Source organism: Triticum aestivum, chromosome 5B (genome assembly GCF_018294505.1).
Source record: "Triticum aestivum cultivar Chinese Spring chromosome 5B, IWGSC CS RefSeq v2.1, whole genome shotgun sequence".
NCBI lineage: Eukaryota > Viridiplantae > Streptophyta > Magnoliopsida > Poales > Poaceae > Triticum > Triticum aestivum.
Window position 1 is genome coordinate 53,095,324 of NC_057807.1, and position 23,380 is coordinate 53,118,703.

At 41.4% G+C, this 23,380-nt stretch overlaps 2 protein-coding genes across 2 annotated transcripts in view; one reads left to right on the plus strand and one right to left on the minus strand.

Annotated features, from left to right (window-relative positions):
- LOC123110352 (U3 snoRNP-associated protein-like YAOH) overlaps positions 1 to 2,770 on the plus strand; it is a gene marked incomplete at its 5' end in the record, with an annotated part of 4,596 nt that extends 1,826 nt beyond the window's left edge. The window contains 5 exon segments of the mRNA XM_044530846.1: positions 512 to 736; positions 1,077 to 1,290; positions 1,582 to 1,754; positions 1,873 to 1,938; positions 2,174 to 2,770. Coding sequence (XP_044386781.1) covers positions 512 to 736; positions 1,077 to 1,290; positions 1,582 to 1,754; positions 1,873 to 1,938; positions 2,174 to 2,269 — 774 coding nt within the window.
- Positions 2,771 to 3,134: 364 nt separating this feature from the next.
- On the minus strand, positions 3,135 to 7,762 carry LOC123110353 (alpha-latrocrustotoxin-Lt1a). The gene is made up of 13 exons (XM_044530847.1): positions 7,540 to 7,762; positions 6,549 to 6,636; positions 6,400 to 6,465; positions 6,143 to 6,316; positions 5,928 to 6,062; positions 5,688 to 5,830; positions 5,514 to 5,600; positions 5,309 to 5,434; positions 5,065 to 5,223; positions 4,882 to 4,980; positions 4,527 to 4,673; positions 3,967 to 4,046; positions 3,135 to 3,653 (listed from the first exon to the last, which is right to left on the minus strand). The coding sequence occupies exons 2-12, from the start codon at positions 6,622 to 6,624 to the stop codon at positions 3,999 to 4,001; spliced, it is 1,260 nt and encodes a 419-aa protein (XP_044386782.1). The 5' UTR covers positions 6,625 to 6,636; positions 7,540 to 7,762; the 3' UTR covers positions 3,135 to 3,653; positions 3,967 to 3,998.
- Between the last annotated feature and the right edge of the window lie 15,618 nt (positions 7,763 to 23,380).

The following is a 23,380-nucleotide window of genomic DNA, read 5'->3' on the forward strand; positions in this document are numbered from 1 at the left end:
TGTAGCCCTTCGTAGATATCTGTTTGGGGTCTGCTACTGACATGTATTCTTAGGTCAATTCACACGGAACTTGAGTTCCATATCAGGATCCGTGTACAAGTGTAACCTGTTTGTTTGTGATTCAGAGAGCAGCATTTTCAGTTGGATTGTAGATGTTCTTTCGTTTAATGTCAGTGTGTATAGCTTACTTTTGCCTTGTAATATTCTGTCAGTCTGTATTTATCAAACTTCAAATACATATAACCTATTGTCCAATGCTAAATTGCCAATGATGGCCTTTCCCTCTTTTGGGCGCTTCTTATTTCTTTGGCCCCTGCACTAGCTTATCACGCAAGATCCATGATCCTTTTGGATCCACTCTTTACTGTTGTGCACATCTTTCTGAAAGTAACATATACTATCACTATTGATGCCCTCATGAGTCAAGAGTTAATTTTACTACTATTGATGATGTTAATTGTTTGCCCTGCTTATGTAATTTAATTCAGTATTGTTTTCTGCTGTTCTGCAGGCATTCAGTGGACATAGAGGGCCAGTATCCTGTCTTGCTTTTGGCCTGGACTCTTCGGAGTTATTCTCTGGTTCTTATGATCGTTCAATAATGCAGTGGAATGCTGAAGATAGAACATACATGCACTGCCTATATGGTCATCAAGGTGAAATATTGACAACTGATGCACTCAGCAAAGATAGACTTCTGACTGTAGCACGGGATAGAACAATGCATCTTTGGAAGGTAATTTGCACTTAGCTCTGTTTCGTTCGTTGTAGCTTCTACGCTTAATATGTTTGTGCTACTATCAGATAATGCTGTGTTTTTCAATAAATAGGCGAGACACTGTGTGATTATCTGCATGCTAGCTGTTTTCAATAAATAGGTAGCCTGATAAAACCTCATGTAAGGTTTTGAACAATGTGTGAACATGTAAATGACACTTTCATCTTTGTTTCATGCAACCAAGGAGAGATGCTTTAATTCTCGAACAGACATGCCTTTCTCTGTTAAGAAATGTAGGCGAAGACCTTGTAATGTCAGGGCTTACCTTTCCATTTAATAAGCTTCCATTTCTTGGCAGATACCGGAGGAGTCACAGTTAGTCTTTCGTGCGCCTGCTGTGTCTTTGGAGTGCTGCTGCTTTATCGATGACAAGGAATATTTGTCTGGATCAGATGACGGAAGCCTCGAGCTTTGGAGTGTTATGAGAAAGAAGCCTACTCACATAATAAAAAATGCCCATCCAGCATTAGCTCCTAGTTCACTTGACAGCGCTGATGAAAAGTTGCCCAAAGGTAAAAGATACTTTCTCAATTCCGCTGCTCTCTTTCTGCGATAAAAAAGAATCATTTCTTTTGATGCAAGGTATGGTAGGATTTTATCATTATTTCTTTAGCTTCTTATAGTGATTGGAAACTATGCAAAGATGTTATTTAACCAGGCAATATTAGTCATATTTCCCTTTTTCACCATGCGTTGGTAGTTTGGTACTTGTGGTCAATGCAGAGAGAACATTGCTTTCCTGTATGCTCCCTCATTTCAACAACTGAGATTATGTCATGTTTATTCCTCGTGCAACTATGCAGAAAATGGAATTTGTAAGCCTCAGAGCCTTTCATCAGCTCATTCATGGATTAGTGCTGTTGCTGCAAGAAAAGGTTCTGATCTGGCTGCGTCTGGAGCAGCAAATGGTGTTGTCCGCCTTTGGACAATTCAACCTGATTCAAAAGGGATGCAGCCATTGTTCGACTTGCCACTGGTATTTAACTCGCATTATTCTACTTCACCCCGGTGGTCATTACTTACTGCCATAATGACTACCCTATATTTTCTGTATGACCCTGTTGTAAGTCTGATCTGCAATTTGTCATGGGCAGGATGGCTTTGTCAATTCTCTTGCAATAGCAAAATCGGGACGCTTCATTGTTGCTGGTGTTGGCCGAGTAAGAGTTTTTCCCGTCTTTTTTAGCTGGTGAAATTTGGTTGCGTGCATAGTATGATCCAGAGGCTGAGAGAGTTGTCTCTTTTTATATTGAAAAAATTTCACGATATGCAGACATGACTAATGATGGTCATTCTTATGTTTGCTCTCAAGATATTTCGTGTAGCAGCACGAAACGAATTATCATACACTATTGTATCTTCAACAGCATGACTTGATTATCTCCATTTTCTTAGGAACCTCGTCTTGGGAAATGGGGCCGTGTCGCAACAGCAAAGAATGGGGTTGCAATTCATCGGCTTAGTCTACAAGATGACTCTGACGATTTGTAGGGTAGATAGCCTGCGCATTGAGAAACACCCTGCGGCTTGTTCATACACTGTCAAGACGAGAAAGATTGTACCAACACCATGAGTGTCAGTCACACTTGCAGCTGAAAGATACAGGAAGGTTGAACCGCAAGCTTCACGCACCAGCTTTACCGTTCCGTTCAGTGAAGCAATTTCTGTGTGCAAGCACGGATGGAGAGGTGTTGGAATGATTGGATGTAGAATGTGATTTCTGGGGAATGTCATGTTCAGTTTTCTTCTCTGTTTCCATTGTAGACGGCAGCTGCAGGTTTGAAACCCTATGAACAAGCTCAGGAAATGATTGTCCAGTTTTGTGCCCTGCCTGAAATGATTGTCACAGGAAATTGTTGAGGTAGTTTTTTGCAGGGAAACATTTTTTGTGGTTTTGGCTTTGGCGGGAGACATTCTATGTAATAGCAAATTTTGATGGCTGGTAGCTATCTTTGGTGAAACTGAAATTTATGTTCATTTCTTTGATACAAATATGATGGCTCAGACGTAATTGGGTCCACAAGTAGCCATTTTGTTTTCAAAAAAGTACAAGTGAGACTAGGATAGAAGATGTGTGTACTGGGGACTTCGTAGAGAACCCCAAAGAAATGTGTAATATGTCTTCGATGTAGTTTTAGTTACCCTTCTGTTTCTATTTTTGCAGTAGGTAATCTGCCGTAGGTAATGTTTCATATCAACAGGACACATAGAACAGATTCTATAATGCAAACGAAAAGATAATGCCGCGTGTGGATCATAGAAACACTGCAAACTTCAAATAAACATCAACCATCCAACAACAAACTAAAAGATAAACCAATCGGCCAACAGAAAATATGTTACTTGGCCGTTCCAGTTTAAAGAACAGTGGGAACATCATGATTCCATTAACCAAGATGTATCCAGTCACATCATCACCGAACACTGATTAGACCATCATGGTCAAATCAAACAGTTTTTTTAGCAGAATCCTATCCAGTCACATCATCACCAAGGTCTGTTTACCCGCACCATGAGGCCAGTCTCAGACTGGAAACCCTCACATATATCATCAGGCTGCACAAGACTCAAAACTCCCAGCTAGAAACATTTAGAGTTACCTTGCATTGTTGGGTTGCAAAGAACCACAGCACATAAAAACCGGATCATGCAAGATCCACACACGAAGCCAGTCTCAAGACTGGAAACCTTCGCATATATCATCAGACTCCAAACATAACCAGAAATAGCTAGGCTAACTACACTAGATCAACCAAACAGTAACCAGAAGTTGCGACAGGTGTACCCCAGAGACATTGTGATCGAAGACACTCAGCTTTACTGCGAACGCCCACTTCTACTCGCTGTAGTCTCTTCAGATAACGTTTTCACCTTTCTGAAAAAATTGAATGTGAATTAACAGTTACAGAACATAAACGCAAACTGATATGCAGTCACAAAACTACATAAACATTGACTGATATGCAGTCACAAAACTACATAAACATTAACTGATATGTAGTCACAAAACTACATACACATTAACTGATATGTAGTCACAAAACTACATAAACATTAACTGATATGTAGTCACAAAACTACATAAACATTAACTGATATGTAGTCACAAAACTACATACACATTAACTGATATGTAGTCACAAAACTACATAAAGATTAACTGATATGTAGTCACAAAAGTATCTTACGTGTGGAGTCTGATCAATTCCTGGTTGTCTGGTTAAAGGGCAAGACAAGCCTTTACAGCTAAAAGAGCCTTATCATATTGCTGCAAGGAATACAAACAACCAATCATCAAAACTAATGTATCCGATTTAGAGCATTACACATGTAAGTTCAAAATTGACGGTTTGGGAATAATGTATGTCGACGGCGTCTATATGGGAAATACTGCATATAAAATAAATAATTCCAGAAGCATAAATGGTTACTGCCCAGCAGCAACTGCCTTGGCAACGCCGCCTCAGTAACAGTAAATCAATTCAACAGCACAATTTTATGTAAATGTAAGCATGCTAGCAATAAACTAATCCCAAATCACAAGGATATACAGCTTTTATAAACTATTCCCAATGCAAATCTGGTCATCCAACAGAAGTCCAAAACTAGTACACAAACTGGGCATCCAGCATTCCTGTGAAGTGCCTAGTTAGCATATTAACAAGCTACTTATTTTACCATGATACTGTTAAGAAAATAAGATACAGCTTATTGTGTAATCGGTATAACAAAATACTGCATGACCAACCTTATATAAGAAATAAGCACTTGTGTACGTAGAAATAGATTCCACTGTTACTTCATATTCAGATGACGTCATTCCAAAATGTACACAGAGGTCGCATAGACTGCTGATGTTGCTCCAGTCCCATTCATCCATATCAGATTTTAAAGCCTGCCATATAAAGGAAATATAGTTCAAGTCTTCATGATACATCGCAATTTGTACTGATGCAATGATTGGAATAAGGATGCAATGGCAAGAATTCTACGTGTTTATAGGACTCAGTTTCATGGATGCATCGCCATATTCGAATTGTAACATGACTGAAACTGGCAAGCCGACACTTTGCTACTCAGGAAATCCATACTTTTGGACTTACCTTGCAAAGATAGATCGCGACAACAACATTTCTAGCTTCCAGTTCAACAATTATTCTGGGGCGCAGCTGCTGGATTTTATTTGCTTTCCTCAAACGGTCCTAAAGCATAACGGATTTGTGAAATGTAAATAAATTATGCCACAAGAAAAACGGAAGCATTGAACACTGAAGTCAAAACAATACCTGATGCAAAAACTCTTCTGTCTGGACATGGATGAGTAAATTTGCAATGGTCCAGTCCTCTATGCCAGCTATCTGTTTTGTTCTATGAAATAAAAGGTCGATGACCAGATTCCATTCGTTTTTGGCGGCGATGATCAATGCTGGTTCTTCAAGAAAACCCTATATTTTTAAGAGATACATGTCAAAAGGAGAGAAAACAACATAACATGACACCTAATAAATCCACAAAGAGACCGACGAAGACCTGGTCCAATATGTTCACATCTGCTCCATGGTTTAAAAGCATTTTCATAAGAGCATGAGCTTCAGCCTCATTGGTTTTAACCAATGCCACTTTAGTGAATAAGGGAAGAGTACCCACATCAGATACCTTATGGCAGCAAATATGAATTAGTGTGAAACTATGAACAGGGAAAACATTATAAATATAATAAGTAAAATGTTATTACCCCTGCAAGAAAGTTCTGACAGTCAACTGAAGTGCCGAACAGGGAACAAATAAGTGGCGTGAAATTTCCAGCACTAGCAATGTTTACCTATTAGCAAATAAACGCAAATATAAACCACATTACAGAACCGAGTAAAGAAAACTATCTGATGCATAGTATGAAAAGAAAAGCCACCTCATTGGGGAAATCCTGGTGAATAGCTTTAATAGCCCCAAGACTTCCTAAAAAGGCAGCGGCGTGGATAGCCTTCCCAAAACAAGTATTCCCCTCAATGGTTGCTCCCAGCCTCATCTGTTCAAGGAGAGCATCAGTATTATCTGAAAGGAAAACACAAATGAATATTCATAACATGACAGCAACAAGAACCAGAAATTTGAAATGGTGACAAATGCGTCACCACAGAAGCAGTCATACCATAGAAAACTGCCAAATGCAATGGAATTAACCCTGAATTATCAGTTGCATTCACATCAACGTGATGAGTGTTCACCAGAGTGTCCATCAAGACAATGTTTCCACCTCGGGCAGCAAAATGCAGGGGAGTTCGTCCTATAATTACTAGACCACGTGAGAGAGCATTTCTAGATTATTGCATAAAACAATAACAACTAGTAATGTAGGAAGCCTACCAGCCTTGTCATGAAGCCTAGAGCTTGGGTCGGAATGAACATATTCCAGTAAACAAGTGGCAAGCAAGTTGTTTTTCTCCATTAAAGCAAAGCTGAGCACACCCACACCTTGAAGCGTATTGTTTGCAAAAAGGTTTACGTATTTCTCACTCTCTCCCATAGTCTTGGCCTCGTCTGCATTTTTTCAAAATTAAGAAAATAAGTAACCAGAACTACATGCTAGAACTCTGTTAAAAAATAAACATAACATCTTATACCTTTAATACTCTTTTTATCCTTCCTAGTAGTGGCATAGAGTGTAGCGGTTATGAATTGTTGGACCCCTTTAAAGAATGGATTGTGCGTGAGAGAGAGAGAGATGGAAAGAGGAGAAAATATAGTGTAAGTGGTAGAGATTGATTATTACTAAGCTGATCCTCATCTTCCTGAGTCCTGGGATTACCCCCATGCCTGCGACCCCTCCTCGCCCTTTGAGGAGGCATCTTTCTTAGAACCTGATACAGCAGAAACACAGAAACATATAAGCTGAGTAAACGCAAAATGAGTGACAATGGAAAGGTATTGGTACAAAATCACTACTATGAACAGCAGCATATAAACCGATAAAAACTAACCCACACAAATATAAGGGCATGTATAGCCATCTTGCGATAAATGCTAACCTAACTGTATGATTAATAGCAAGTGTACTCAAATACTCCTTTACTGTCTAAATAAGAACTAATATGTGCATTCAAGATAGTCCACATAATAGGAGTTGTTTGAATAAGAACTAATATGTGCATTCAAGATAGTCCTCATAATATACCAGCATTAATTGCCACCTTTACTGTCTGAATACTAGATCACTTCTATTATGGTCATAGCCAAGTGTATAATATCCAAGCATTCCCCTTATGATCTATAATGCATACATTATAACATAACAGATACATATGTATCAAACTGAAGCAAAATTTAATAAACCACACATATCAACCAATTGAACTCGCAAATTCGCACATCCCGAAAGACTTAACATAATAAGTGCACGTACGACCCCTGTCACGTCCTAGATCAGGAGTCTCAATTCACAAATTGGACGATAGAAGGACGACGCCCTAAACGTAGACCAGATTGCAAAATCGAAGCATGAACGGGGAAGATCACCAGGTCAGATTCGCATTCACGGGATCTCGAAATGCCATCCGCGGCGCGAAATTGATCTCGAAATGCGATCCACGGCGCGAAACTGATGTCGAAATGCGACCCGCGGCGCGAAACTGATGTCGAAATGCAATCCGGCGGCGCGAAACTGATATCTAAATGCGATCCGCGGCGGGGAACTGATCTCGCAAGGGGATTTGTGGCGCGTAAACCAACACTCGCAGAAGATTGAGGAGGCGAGGAAGACACACCTGCGGGGGCTGGCGACTGCGGCAGACGCGATCGAAGAAGAGAAGCGACGAGATCCTCGATCACGTCGTCCCGGCCCGGCGACGAGATTGAAGTAGGGTTTCTGCGCCGCGGATAAAGGTTTAGGGAGGGGAGGCGAGGGGACTGGGAAGGTGCGGGTGTTCGACCCACGGACGCGGCTCGTGTGCTCCGCCCGGTTCCGGTTGCGCCTAACCGGAAACTACGTTTGGTCTTTCCCCTTTGTCACGTATAGAAAACTTGCGTGCAGAGCACGTCTACCTTTTTCTTTTGCAGGGAAGAGTTATTTTTTTTTTAGCATCAGTACAGACACAAGCGCTCATATACACGCGCATACATTCACTCTTATGAACGAACACATGCACACCCTATCCCTATGAGCACCTCCGAGAGACTGAGCCGGCATATCATCTTGAGATTTACAAAGTCACCGTAGGTGCCTCGTCGTCGACGGGAACGTCTCCTTCCACTGAAAGCGCATCGCCGAAAATTCTGAAATAAATCCAGGAATAATGCAAGCACCAGGATTTGAACCCTGGTGGGTTGGGAATACCACTGTCCATCTAACCATCTCAACCACAGGTTGATTCGCCAGGGAAGAGTTATTTTTGTAGTATATTATACTGAAAATGGTAGGAGTATTTTTAAAACTTCAAAAACATTTCAACGAATACATAATACTCCTCTGTATTACTAAAAAATATAATACTTTTTTTACATTGTCATAGTGTTAAAAAAGTTTTTAAATTAAGTTTTTACTTTTTTTACATTGTCATAGATCTCCTCTGTAAGAGGGGCTGGCCATACATTACAGTATATGCCCTAACTCCGGAGGCAACATCCTTTTACCTACTGCAACTATGCCGATATGGTGTTAAGTTGTAGGCATTTGTGCCTCTGTTGTGATCCTTTTTCCAACCAACATAATCCAGGCTTGAAATACATTGCTTTTGATGGATAAAGATGATGCGACAACCAGATGAACAAAGCACATAATAGTTAATGTGTTGTCTTTCACTTTGAATCAAATTGAAGGAGATATGTATAAGGTATTTAAAGTTATTTTCATAATTATTCTTATATATCAGAGTATACAATCTTATGTATATATTGAAATAAGAAGCATTATTGTTTCTAATGAAGTTGTGTTCTCCTATTTTAGTCCAACACAATGAACTATCTCATCATCCAATTTTGATAAACAATACAATACATTGTTTTCACTTTTAAATATACTTTGAGATGAAAAATGCTTGTTGTTATTGATAATAAGTAATCTGGAGATGTCTACTACACAACTTGTTCTTGTAGACTTGTGTTGGGCCTCCAAGCGCAGAGTTTTGTAGGACAGTAGCAAATTTTCATCAAGTGGATGACCTAAGATTTATCAATCCGTGGGAGGCGTAGGATGAAGATGGTCTCTCTCAAACAACACCGCAACCAAATAATAAAAAGTCTCTTGTGTCCCCAACACACCAAATACAATGATAAATTATATAGATGCACTAGTTCGGCGAAGGGATGGTGATACAAGTGTCATAATGATAGTAGATATTGCTTTTTGTAATAGTAACAATAAAAAACAGCAAGGTAGCAAGTAACAAAAGTGAGCACAAACGGTATTGCAATGCTTGAAAATGAGGCCTATGGTCCATACTTTCGCTAGTGCAATCTCCCAATAATGCTAATATAATTGGATCATATAACCATTCCTCAACGTGCGATGAAGAATCACTCCAAAGTTCCTATCTAGCGGAGAATATAAGATGAAATTGTTTGTAGGGTACGAAACCACCTCAAAATTATCCTTTCCGACCAATCTTACCCAAGAGTTCGTACTAAAATAACACTAAGTTATCCATTCCGATCGATATATCTAATAGTTTGTACTAAATAACATCATATGATACACATCAACCAACTCTAATGTCACCTAAATACTCCAATATCACCAGGAGTATCCGTGAGTTGATTATACGATATGCATCAAACAATTTTCGATTTATAATACTTAATCCAACACAAAGAACCTCAAAGAGTGCCCCAAGATTTCTACCGAAGAAACAAGGACGAAAACGTGCATCAACCCCATGCATAGATTACCCCAATGTCACCTTAGAAATCCATGAGTTGAGTGCCAAAACATATACCGAGTGAATCAATATGATACCCCATTGTCACCACTGATATTCATAGCAAGACATACATCAAGTGCTCTCAAATCCATAAAAGTATTCAATCTGATAAAACGAAATCTCAAAGGAAAAACTCAATTCATAACAACAAGATAGAGAGGAGAAAACACCATATGATCCAACTATATTAACAAAGCCCGCGATACATCAAGTGTTGGGGAACATTGCATGGAAAACAAAAAATTTCTACGCACACACAAGATCTATCCATGGAGATGCATAGCTACGAGAGGGGAGAGTGTGTATGCGTATCCTCATAGACCATTAAGCGGAAGCGTCTTTCAACGCGGGTGATGTAGTCGTACACCTTCACGATCTGCCCGATCAAGTACCGAACGTACGGCACCTCCGCGTTTAGCCACGTTCAGCTCGATGACGTCCTCACCTTCTTGATCCAGCAAGACGGGCGTAGTAGTAGATGAGTTCTAGCAGCACGACGGCGTGGTGACGGTGGTGGTGAAACTATCTATGGGGCTTTGCCAAGCACAACGGACGTGGATGGAGGAGGAACTAGAACTAGAGGAGACGAGGCACCGCACACGGCTTGGGGATCGTGGTGTGTGTTGCTCCTCTCCCTCCTCTCATATATATAGGTGGGGGAGGGGAGGTAGCCTAGGGCGCCCCGAAGATGGCCGATGCCCGCCCTGGGCTCCTGCCCTGGCCGCGCCCCTTTCCTTTCTTGTGGTGTGGAGGAGAAGGCAGGAGGGGGGCCGGAGGCTCCCTTGCCTTAGGCGCCCCCCCTTTCCTTCCCTATAGGGCCGGCGGCTAGGGAGAGGGTGCACCAGACCCTTGTGGGCCGGTGTGTTCCTCCCCTTGGCCCATTAGGCCCATATACTCCCTATATGTCTCCCGGAACCCCTTCCGGTGACCCAATGAATACCCGGTGCATTCCGAAACCTTTCCGGAGACCAAACAGCATCGTCCTATATATTAATCTTTACCTCCAGACCATTCCGGAGCTCCTTGTCATGTCTGTGATCTCATCCGGGACTCTGAACAACATTCGGTCACCAATTCACATAACTCATATAATACTATATCGTCAATGAACGTTAAGCGTGCGGACCCTATGAGCTCGAGAATGATGTAGACATGACCGAGATGCTTCTCCAATCAATAACCAATAGCGGGATCTGGATGCCCATTTTGGTTCCTACATATTCTACAAAGATCTTTACCGGTCAAACCTTTATGACAACATATGTATTTCCCTTTGTCTGTCGGTATGTTACTTGCCTGAGATTCGATCGTCGGTATCTCCATACCTAGTTCAATCTCGTCGCCGGCAAGTCTCTTTACTCGTTTCGTAATACATCATTTCATACTAACTCCTTAGTCACTTTGCTTGCAAGCTTCTTGTGATGTTGTATTACTAAGAGGGCCCAGAGATACCCCTCTGTCATACGGAGTGACAAATCCCAATCTCGATTCATGCCAACTCAATATACACCTTCGGACATACCTATAGAGCATCTTTGTGATCACCCAGTTACGTTGTGATGTTTGATAACACATAAGGTATTCCTGCGGTATCCGGGAGTTGCATGATCTCATGGTCGAAGGAATATGTATTTGACATTAAGAAAGAAGTAGCAATAAATTGAACGATCATATGCTGAGCTAATGGATGGGTCTTGTCCATCACATCATTCTCCTAATGATGTGATCCCATTATCAAATGACAACTCATGTCTATGGTTAGGAAACCTTAACCATCCTTTGATCAACGAGCTAGTCTAGTAGAGGCTCACTAGGGACACAGTATTTGTTTATGTATCCACACATGTATTTAAGTTTCTGGTCAATACAATTCTAGCATTAATAATAAACCTTGATCATGAATAAGGAAATATAATAATAACAACTTTATTTTTGACTCTAGGGCATATTTCCATCAGTCTCCCACTTGCACTAGAGATAATAATCTAGCTCACATCGCCATGTGATTAACACCCAAAGAGTTCACTAGAGTTAATAATCTAGTTCACAACACCATGTGATTAACACCCAAAGAGTTCTAAGGTGTGATCATGTTTTGCTTATGAGAGAGATTTTTAGTCAACAAGTCTGCAACATTCAGATTCGTGTGTACCTTGCAAATATCTATGTCTACAATGCTCTGCATAGAGCTACTCTAGCTAATTGCTCCCACGTTCAATATGTATCCAGATTAAGACTCAGAGTCATCCGGATCAGTGTCAAAACTTGCATCGATGTAACCCTTTATGACGAACTCTTTATCGCCTCCATAACCGAGAAACATTTCCTTAGTCCTCTTTAGGTACCTAAGGATAAGTTTGACCACTATCCTGTGATCCACTACTGGATCACTATTTTACCCCCTTGCCAGACTCATGGCAAGACACACATCAAGTCTGGTACACAGCATGGCATACATAATAGAACCTATGGTCGAGGCATAGGGAATGACTTTCATTCTCTCTCTATCTTCTGCCGTGGTTGGGCTTTGAGTCTTACTCAACTTCACACCTTGCAACACAGGCAAGAACCCTTTCTTTGATTAGTCCATTCTTGAAAACTTTGTCAAGATATGTGATTTGTGAAAGTCCTATTAAGCGTCTTGATCTATCTCTATAGATCTTGATGCCCAATATATAGGCAGCTTCACCGAGGTCTTTCATTGAAAAATTCTTATTCAAGTATCCTTTTATGCCATCCAGAAATTCTATATCATTTTCAATCAACAATATGTCATCCACATATAATATGAGAAAATGCTACAAAGCTCCCACTCACTTTCTTGTAAAACGCAGGCTTCACCGTAAGTCTGTATAAAACCATATGCTTTGATCACCTCATCAAAGTGTATATTCCAACTCCGAGATGCTTGCACCAGTCCATAGATGGATCGCTGGAGTTTGCACACTTTGTTAGCACCCTTAGGATCGACAAAAATTTCTGGTTGCATCATATACAACTCTTATTTAAGAAATTCATTAAGGAATGCAGTTTTGATGTCCATTTGTAAGATTTCATAATCATAAAATGCGGCTATTGCTAACATGATTCAGACAGACTTAAGCATCGCTACGAGTGAGAAAGTCTCATCGTAGTCAACCCCTTGAACTTGTCAAAAACCTTTTGCGTCAAGTCGAGCTTTATAGATAGTGATATTACCATCAGTGTCCGTCTTCTTATTGAAGATCCATTTATTCTCAGTGGCTTGCTGATCAACGGGCAAGTCTACCAAAGTCCAAACTTTGTTCTCATACATGGATCCTATCTCAAATTTCATGGCCTCAAGCCATTTGTCGGAATTTGGGTGTATCATAGCTTCTTCATAGTTCATAGGTTCTCCGTGGTCTAATAACATGACTTCCAGGATAGGATTACTGTACCACTCTGGTGCGGTACGTGTTCTGGTCGACCTACAAAGTTTAGTAGTAAGTTGATCTGAAGTTTCATGATCATCGTCATTAGCTTCCTCTCTAATTGGTGCATGCATCACAGAAACGGTTTTCCCTGGTGTGCTACTTTCCAATTTGAGAGAAGGTACAACTACCTCATCAAGTTCTACTTTCCTCCCACTCACTTATTTCGAGAGAAACTCCTTCTCTAGAAAGGACCCGTTCTTGGCAACAAAGATCTTGCCTTCGGATTTGTGGTAGAAGGTATACCCAATGGTCTTTAGGGTATCCTATGGAGATGCACTTCTCCCATTTGGGTTCGAGCTTATCAGGCTGAAGCCTTTTGACATAAGTGTCGCATCCCCAAACTTTAAGAAACGACAACTTAGGTTTCTTCCCAAACCATAGTTCATACTTTGTCGTCTCAACGTATTTAGACGGTGCCCTATTTAACGTGAATGTGCCTGTATCTAATGCATAACCCCAAAATGATAAAGGCAAATTGGTAAGAGACATCATAGAACACACCATATCTAATAAAGTACGATCACGATGTTCAGACACACCAGTATGCTGTGGTGTTCCAGGTGGCGTGAGTTGTGAAACTATTCCACATTGTTTTAAATGAAGGCCAAACTCGTAACTCAAATATTCACCTCCACGATCAGATCGTAGAAACTTTATTTTCTTGTTACGATGATTCTCTACTTCACTCTGAAATTCTTTGAACTTTTCAAATGTTTCAGAATTGTGTTCCATCAAGTAGATATATCCATATCTACTCAATTCATTTGTAAAGGTTAGCAAATAATGATACCCGCCACGTGCCTCAATACTCATCGGACCGCATACATCGGTATGTATTATTTCCAATAAGTCATTAGCTCGCTCCATTGTTCCGGAGAATGGAGTTTTAGTCATCTCACCATGAGGCATGGTTCGCAAGTATCATATGATTCATAATCAAGATTCCAAAAGTCCATCTGCATGGAGTTTCTTCATGCGCTTGTTGCACTATCATTATCAACTTTGCATCTTTTGGCATCAATATTATGAATATGTGTATCACTACGATTGAGATTCAACAAGAATAGACCATTCGTCACAGGTGCATGACCATAAAAGATATTACTCATATAAATAGAACAACCATTATTCTCTGACTTCAATGAATAATCATATCGCAATAAACAAGATCCAGATATAATGTTCATGCTCAACGCTGGCACCAAATAACAATTATTGAGCTCTAAAACTAATCCCGAAGGTAGATGTAGAGGTAGCGTGCCGACGGCGATCACATCGACCTTGGAACCATTCCCGACGCGCATCGTCACCTCGTCCTTAGCCAATCTTCATTTATTCTGTAGCTCCTATTTCAAGTTACAAATATGAGCAACCAAACTAGTATCAAATACCCAGGCGCTACTATGAGCATTAGTAAGGAACACATCAATAACATGTATATCAAATATACCTTTGTTCACTTTGCCATCCTTCTTATCCGCTAAATATTTTGGAGCAGTTCTGCTTCCAGTGACCATTTCCCTTGTAGTAGAAGCACTCAGTTTCAGGCTTGGGTCCAGCTTTGGGCTTCTTCACGGGAGTAGCAATTTGCTTGCCATTCTTCTTGAAGTTCGCTTTCTTTCCCTTGACCTTTTTCTTGAAACTAGTGGTCTTGTTAACCATCAACACATGATGCTCCTTCTTGATTTCTACCTCCACGGCCTTAAGCATTGAGAAGAGGTCGGGAGTTGTTTTCTCCATCCCGTGCATATTATAGTTCATCACAAAGCCTTTATAGCTTGGTGGCAGTGACTGAAGAACTCTGTCAATAACACTCTCAGCTGGAAGATCAATTCCCAACTGAGTCAAGTGGTTGTGGTACCCAGACATTCTGAGTATGTGTTCACTGACATAACTGTTCTCCTCCATCTTACAACTATAGAACTTGTTGGAGACTTCATATCTCTCAACCCGGGCATTACCTTGAAATATCAACTTCAGCTCTTGGAACATCTCATATGCTCTGTGGTGTTCAAAACGTCTTTGAAGTCCCGGTTCTAGGCCATAAAGCATGGCACACTGAACTATCGAGTAGTCATCAGTCCGCGTTTGCCAGGCGTTCACAACATCTAGATTAGCGGGAGCGGATGGGTTACCTAGCGGTGCATCAAGGACATAATTCTTCTATGCAGCAATGAGGATAATCCTCAAGTTATGGACCCAGTCCGTGTAGTTGCTACCATCATCTTTCAACTTAGCTTTCTCTAGGAACGCATTAAAATTCAAGGGAACAGTAGCACGAGCCATTGATCTACAACATAGATATCCAAAAACTATTAAGACTAAGCTCATGATAAATTAAGTTCAATTAATCAAATTACTAATGAACTCCCACTTAAATTAACATCCCTCAAGTTATCTAAGTGATACATGATCCGAATCAACTAACCCATGTCCGATCATCACGTGAGATCGGGTAGTCATCAATGGTGAACATCTCTATTTTGATCATATGTATGTGGCTGCTACGGGCAACTAGCAAGAACCGTTCTTACCTACGCAAAACCACAATGATGATTATCAAATTTGCTGTTTTAACCTTCTTCAAGGACCGGCCGTAGTCAAATTCGATTCAACTAAAGTAGGAGAAATAGACACCGGCCAGCCACTTTTATGCAAAACAGGTTGCATGTCAGTTGGGGGAACCAGTCTCATGTATGTGGACATGTCAGGTTGGTCCGGGCCACTTCATCCCACAATACTGCCAAATCAAAATAAGAAGTTGGTGGTAAGAAGTGTGAACATCAGCGCCCACAAGTCCTTTGTGTTCTACTCGTGCATATCATCTACGCATAGACTTGGCTCATGATGCCACTATTGGGGAACGTTGCATGGAAAACAAAAAATTCTACGCACATGCAAGATCTATCCATGGAGATGCATAGCTACGAGAGGGGAGAGTGTGTCTACATACCCTCGTAGACCGTTAAGCAGAAGCGTTTATCAATGCGGTTGATGTAGTTGTACACCTTCATGATCTGCCCGATCAAGTACCGAACGCACGACACCTCCACGTTCAGCACACATTCAGCTCGATGACGTCCTCGCCTTCTTGATCCAGCAAGACAGGTGAAGTAGTAGATGAGTTCTGGCAGCATGACGGCATGGTGCCGGTGGCAGTGAAACTATCCATAGGGCTTCGCCAAGCACAACGGACATGGACGGAGGAGGAACTAGAACTAGAGGGAGACGGGGCGCCACACACGGCTTGAGGATCATGGTGTGTGTTGCCCCTCTCCCTGCTCTCATATATATATATGTGGGAGGAGGAGGGGAGGCAGCCTAGGGCGCCCCCAAGAGGGTCGGCGGCTGCCCTGGGCTCCTGCACTGGCCGCACCCCCCTTTCCTTTCTTGTGGGTGGAGGAGAAGGCAGGAGGGGGCTAGCGACTCCCTTGCCTTAGGTGCCCTCCTTTCCTTCCCTATAAGGCCGGCGGCCAGGGAGAGGGCACGTCAGCCCCTTGTGGGCTGGTGTGTTCCTCCCCTTGGCCCATTAGACCCATATATTTCCCGTATGTCTCCTGGAACCCCTTCCGGTGACCCGATGAATACCCGGTGCATTCCGAAACCTTTCCGTAGATCAAATAGCATCGTTCTATATATATTAATCTTTACCTTCGAACCATTCCGGAGCTCCTTGTCATGTCTATGATCTCATCTGGGACTCCGAACAACATTCGATCACCAATTCAAATAACTCATGTAATACTATATCATCAATGAAACTTAAGCATGCAGACCCTACGGGTTCGAGAATGATGTAGACATGACAGAGACACTTCTCTGGTCAATAACCAATAAGGAGACCTGGATGCCCATATTGGTTCCTACATATTCTACGAAGATCTTTATCGGTCGAACCTTTATGACAACATACATATTTCCCTTTGTCTGTCGGTATGTTACTTGCCCGAGATTCGATCGTCGGTATCTCCATACCTAGTTCAATCTCATTACCGGAAAGTCTCTTTACTCGTTTCGTAATACATCATCTCGTAACTAACTTCTTAGTCACTTTGCTTGCAAGCTTCTTGTGATGCTATATTACTGAGAGGGCCCAGAGATACTTCTCCATCATACGGAGTAACAAATCCCAATCTTGATTCACGCCAACTCAACAGACACCTTCAGAGATACCTGTAGAGCATCTTTATGATCACCCAATTATGTTGTGACGTTTGATAGCGCATAAGGTATTCCTATGGTATCCGGGAGTTGCATGATCTCATGGTCAAAGGAATATGTATTTGACATTAAGAAAGATAGCAATAAACTGAACTTTCATATGCTAAGATGATGGATGGGTGTTGTCCATCACATCATTCTCCTAATGATGTGATCCCGTTATCAAATGACAACTCATGTCTATGGTTAGGAAACCTTAACCATCTTTTGATCAACGAGTTAGTCTAGTAGAGGCTCACTAGGGACACGATATTTGTTTATGTATCCACACATGTATTTAAGTTTCCGGTCAATACAATTCTAGCATGAATAATAAGCCTTTATCATGAATAAGGAAATATAATAATAACAACTTTATTATTGCCTCTAGGGCATATTTCCATCATGAAGATTTTGCCGACTCAAGAACACGAGAGAGAGAGAGAGAGAGAGAGAAAGAGATAGAGAGAGAGAGATTAAACACATAGCTACTAGTACAAACCCTCAGCCCCAAGGGTGGACTACTCCCAGTAGTAGAAAACATGGAACTAGTCCCGGTTCCAGAGGGCGTTTAGACCCAGTTCTGGAACCGGGACAAAAGGGTCAGGACTAAAGCCCAAAACCTTTAGTCCCGGTTTGCTTATGAACCGGGACAGAAGGGGCTCCACGTGGCCGCTGCGGGGCGCCCAGGTAGGAGGACCTTTAGTCCCAGTTGGTAGCACCAACTGGGACCAAAAGGCTGCCGCGCGTCAGCAGCTCGCAGGCGCTAGGGTTTTTTTTGAAGGGGGGGGGTTTAGGGGTTTTGGAGGGTTAATTTAGGGGTTTCGTATTGTGTTAGCTAGCTAATAGAGAGAAGTGATCTCTCTTTCTCCGTGCTTGGTCGACGCTAGCTACTATACATATAGAGAGAACTCGACACGCTAGCTAATAAGCAACTGAAGGAACCATTAATTACACAAGATTGTCATGAACATATACAGAGAGAAGTGACCTCTCTTTCTCCGAGAGATTGGTCGAACAACAAGTTTTTGTATATATATCGACGCTACTATATATATACAATATAACATCTCTTACAATCCCTAACATCTAAAATGCATTTCAATTTCTACATGGTATTCTCCCTTCTCATTTATGACGTGGTCAAGATAGAATCCCGCCAATTCCTCTTGAATTGCTCGTATGCGATCATGTGGTAGGAGTTCATACCGCATCTGTCACATCTAATTTAAAGAAGGGGGTCAATACATATATATGAGTGAAACTCAACACAAATGATGGTAATAAAATAAAATTGTGAAGATTATTGTTTACGTACTTCATATTGTTTTTCAGAATAGCCCCGCTGAGAGGTCGTGTTGTAGATGAACTCGCAAACGTAGTATCCACATAAATTATTCCCGCCTTCCTGCCACAAGACCTTTACGAGAAATAGAGTTCAATCAAACTGATAATCAAGCATGATAAATGGTATTGATGAAACTAGAATAAATGGGATATGCGCGGAACTAGCTAGTACTACTTACGTTCGGGTGTGTAAATCGTAGCTCCCTCGGTAGTCTCGAAACTATTTCGGTGAACTCTTTCCAAACCCCGCCAGACAAAGAAAATAACTACTTGATATCAGGAAATGAACAAAGTTGCCGATATGGTGCGATAATGATCAATTGAACTTACTTCTGGAGCATTGTAGTCATGTCCGCATAGTCCTGGGGATCTTTTCGTCTCGAGTATAAGACAGTTACTACTCCCCGGTCAAGCTTAATCTCTAGCAGAATAAAGTGGAAGCTTGAAATGATCTAGATGACGACTAGAGGGGGGGGGGAATAGGAGTTTTAAAACTTTTACGGATTGGGCTTTATCCTAATGCGGAATTAAACTAACGGATACTTTTCAAGCACAAATCCTAAATATGCTAGGCTCAACTAAGTGCACCAACAACCTATGCTAAACAAGATAGGCAATTAAGCAAACTAGCAAGCACAAACTATATCACAAGATATGGAAATGAAGGAACAACTAAACAATTCAACTATCACAAGATATATCAATATGGGCAAGTATGAATTGCGGAAAGTAAAGGGTGTGGGTATGAGATAACCACAAGTGAGTCGGGGACGCGGATTTATCCCGAAGTTCACACTCGTGAGAGTGCTAATCTCCGTTAGAGCGGTGCCGTAGCCAAAGCTCCGGGGCGTCACCAAGTGACTCACCGTATTCTCCCTTTCGAGTCACCCCCAACGGATGAGCCTCGGTTCACTCGGGGTTGGTCTTGAAGGCGACCACCACACCTTTACAAACCTCTCCGGAGCACACCACAACCACAGAAGCTTCCGGAGGAACTTGACCACCTAGGCCACTTGAACACCCTTCCTCGGAGCACGCCACAAAAGGAAGCTTCCGGGGGAACCTTGGCCACATAGGCCTCTTCACAATCTTCTCAATATATCACCAAACCGTCTAGGAGGCGAAGCCTCCAAGAGTAATAAACTCACGGGCTCTCACACGAACAAATCGATGCGGGGAGCTCAAACCAATGCAACAAATGCAATGCAAGGTCAAGCAACAAATGCTCAACCACTCTTTCAATCTCACAACATGCAACTCAAGAAAGCGGGAGATTGAAGACAGCGGATGCAATGGAGGAAATCAACAAATGACTCCAAGATCCATCCACAAATCCCCCTTCACTTAGAAGGGAGATAGGGGTTTGGGAGAGGTGGTAAGAGGCTCAAAATGATGTTTAGAATCTGAATGAACAACTCCCAAACCGGTGGGGAGGAAGGGCTCTTTTATAGCCAACTTCCAAAACTAGCCGTTGGGGCTCCAACGGACACTTCCTGGACACCCCGTGCCCACGGGGGTCAAAAACCCCGTGTCCATGGGGTACCCAGAACAGCCTGCAGCAGCCCACTAAAACAGTGTAACTTTGGCATACGGACTCCGAATTCAATGATCTTGGGCTCGTTTGAAGCTATGGAAAAGCCCAAGGTACTCACATAGAGAACCACCCAAGATGAACAATAAATAATGATGCAAGTAATGCAAAGGTTTGAGCTCTCTACATGCGACATGATCAAGCTACTTGCCCGAGAGCCCCTCTTGATAGTACGTCTATCAAACCTATAATCCGGTCTCCCTCCAAGCACCATGAGACCGGCAAAACTAGGAAAACCTAGGTAAGGTATACCTTTGCCTTGCATATTCAACTTGAGCTTGGTGATGACTGCAATGCTTGTCTCAGGTTGGAATCCCTTTCTTGTCCACAACCACTTGGTGAAGATGCTTGAATTGATTCCTCATATTGCAATGAGGGAAGCCTTAACTTAAGCCCATCTTCACATGAGCATTATCATGATATGGACCACAAGCTTCAAAGCATATAACCTCCAGCTTCTCATCTTGCACTTGGACTCCTCGAACCCGATGACCATCACCACTTGATGTCATCCACACATAGGCTACTTGAGATCTTTACTTTTGATGCAAGCCCATGAGAAACACCTAACCCACATAGACATACCAAACACATAGCATGGGTTAGGTAACAACGCACAATTCACAATTACTTACCATACCACTAGATCACTTGATCTCATGTGGCACAATGTTTGTGCTTTGAGAGTTGACCACTTAGATATAATCTTCGAGCTTCATCTTGGTCAACCAACGTCTTTACTCGAAGCTCCATCTTGGTTTCTTGAAAGCCACAATGAACTCTTCATTTCCCTTCATTGCTTCAAGACTATATCAAGTTCCACTATGAATATCATCTTGGTCACCATTTTCCCTTCTAAAAACTCCATCACAATCTCTTGAGAGGCATAATGAATTCGTCACTCTAGTTGCTTGCTTCAAGACTTGATCAACCGAAACCCAACACATGAGCTCACCATGATCTTGTCTTGAGACCATAACTTGAATTCTTCTCTTTGATTATTCTCTCAAGCCCTTGATCCTTAAAAGCCCTCCATCATAATATCTTGAGAGGCACAATGAATTCTTCACTCTCGTTGTTTGCTTCAAGACTTGATCAACCTAAACCCAACACATGAGCTCACCATGATCTTGTCTTGAAACCATAACTTGAATTCTTATCTTTGATTACTCTCTCAAGCCTTGATCCTCAAAAGCCCAAATATATCAATCTTTGAGATCCTTCAATGCACTCCATCATGAACATAATTAGATTAGGCATGGAAACCAATCTTGATGGCTTCAATAGAAGTACCCGAAGACCAACTTGAAACCTCACTAGATATGGGATCTCGAGAGCCAACACCTAGGCCCCGTGAGCACGGGGTATCCAGAGAGTTGACACTCGACCCCGTGCGCACGGTACAAGCCCGTGTGCACGGGGTATCCAAAGAAGGATACCATGAGGACTTCTTCGGATGCTTTGATGGCAGACTTCACAAAACAACCCAATGCACTTCAAGCATCACTATGGAACATATCTTCATATAAGATTCAATGGACTTGATGCTCCATAGGAATTGTCATTTAATACCAAAGCATAGGACAAATATATCTTCATATATATGGACTTCATCCTTGATTTCGTCCAATATCCTCGAGGATGTATCTTCATATATATATGGACTTCATCCTTGATTCCATCCAATATCCTTGAGGCACTATCTTCATATATATGGACTTCATTCTTGATTCCGTCCAATATCCTTGAGGCACTATCTATGGACAAAACCTTCAAATATATCTCACTGAAAACATTAGTCCATAGAGATTGTCATTTAATTACCAAAACCACACTTAGGGGCTACATGCCCTTTCAAAGCTGTTCACGCATGCATAACTCATCAATTACATTACTATAACCTCGAGTAAGCGAAACGGAATATGCACAAGACAGTAACACTCACTTGAAGTTGTAAGGAAAGAGTATTTTCCATTTGTTTTGATTTCGAAGTGACGATTGTAGCAAGTTGTCCTCAGTATCTTCGATTCTGTTTTGAACCAACCATTCATTTATTGTATTTGGGTTAATGAACCCAATGTCACAGATTTGTGCTTTTTTGCATTCGACGATCTGCAATCTCATAGTATAGTGAGGATAATTATATACATGCAGTGAAAGAGCTGAGCTATAGTGACTTAATTACAGAAGTAATACTTACAGACAGTAGCAAGTCATGAGTTGTTTGTCGAGGGCGTCTTGATTGTATAATTGGAATAACTCCACAAACTGAACATGCAACACCTTAGTTCCAACGAGGTCGTGCTCCTCTTTAATTCCCAACATCAAACTATCCTTCTGAGTCCCAGACTTGCAGGTATCCATGTACCATTCATGCAATATTTGCATCATCATTGTTAGAGGAGGATGATCAGGTTTGACGAGAGGCTTCCCGTACTTGTATATGAAGATATATACCTCTAATACTACACAAGAATTTGATGCTAGTAGAACCACAATATATAGAGCAAACTCCCCCACAATATATGCACAGGAAATAACTTGGTGGAGTTTCCTTTTATATACACATCCATGCAATGAGCAGGCACAACAAAAAGTAGATAAGCATGAATGACAGGAACCAACCCACTTCACCTAAACCCTCTAAACTTCTCCCCCATTGGCAATAAGTGCCAAAATGGAAGAAAAATCTAGACGGCCAATATAGTATGAGTTCCTCCTTAATTTGTGCATTTCTCATATTGTGAGTGGAATCAAATGCACATATCCCGTTACGAACATACGAAGAAATTCACACTATATTGAGGATCCATAGAATGCACCAAAATGATATGACAAGAGAATCAAACATTCAAAGGATCCAAAGAACATATTTTGGACAAGGGATAATGGAGATATCCAATATGATAATCATGCTAAGCATGGGTCCAAAATATATCCAACAACTCATGAGTGCAAACATATATGCAAAACATACAAACACTCACTCAAGAAGTACTAATCATGCTATGATGCAACATACACAATGTTGACTCTAATTTAAATAAATGCATGAAGTAAGTACTTGTTACCGAGAGAGAGAGTATTGGTTCAAGGG

What these genes read in the sequence shown, in the direction of transcription:
- LOC123110353 (XM_044530847.1), bottom strand. Translation starts at nt 6,624, where the DNA reads ATGCCTCCTCAAAGGGCGAGGAGGGGTCGCAGGCATGGGGGTAATCCC. An exon ending in ATGTGAACATATTGGACCAG is followed by an intron (nt 5,224 to 5,308) that starts GTCTTCGTCGGT and finishes TTAAAAATATAG; the next exon opens with GGTTTTCTTGAAGAACCAGC. An exon ending in CAGAAGAGTTTTTGCATCAG is followed by an intron (nt 4,981 to 5,064) that starts GTATTGTTTTGA and finishes GTTATGCTTTAG; the next exon opens with GACCGTTTGAGGAAAGCAAA.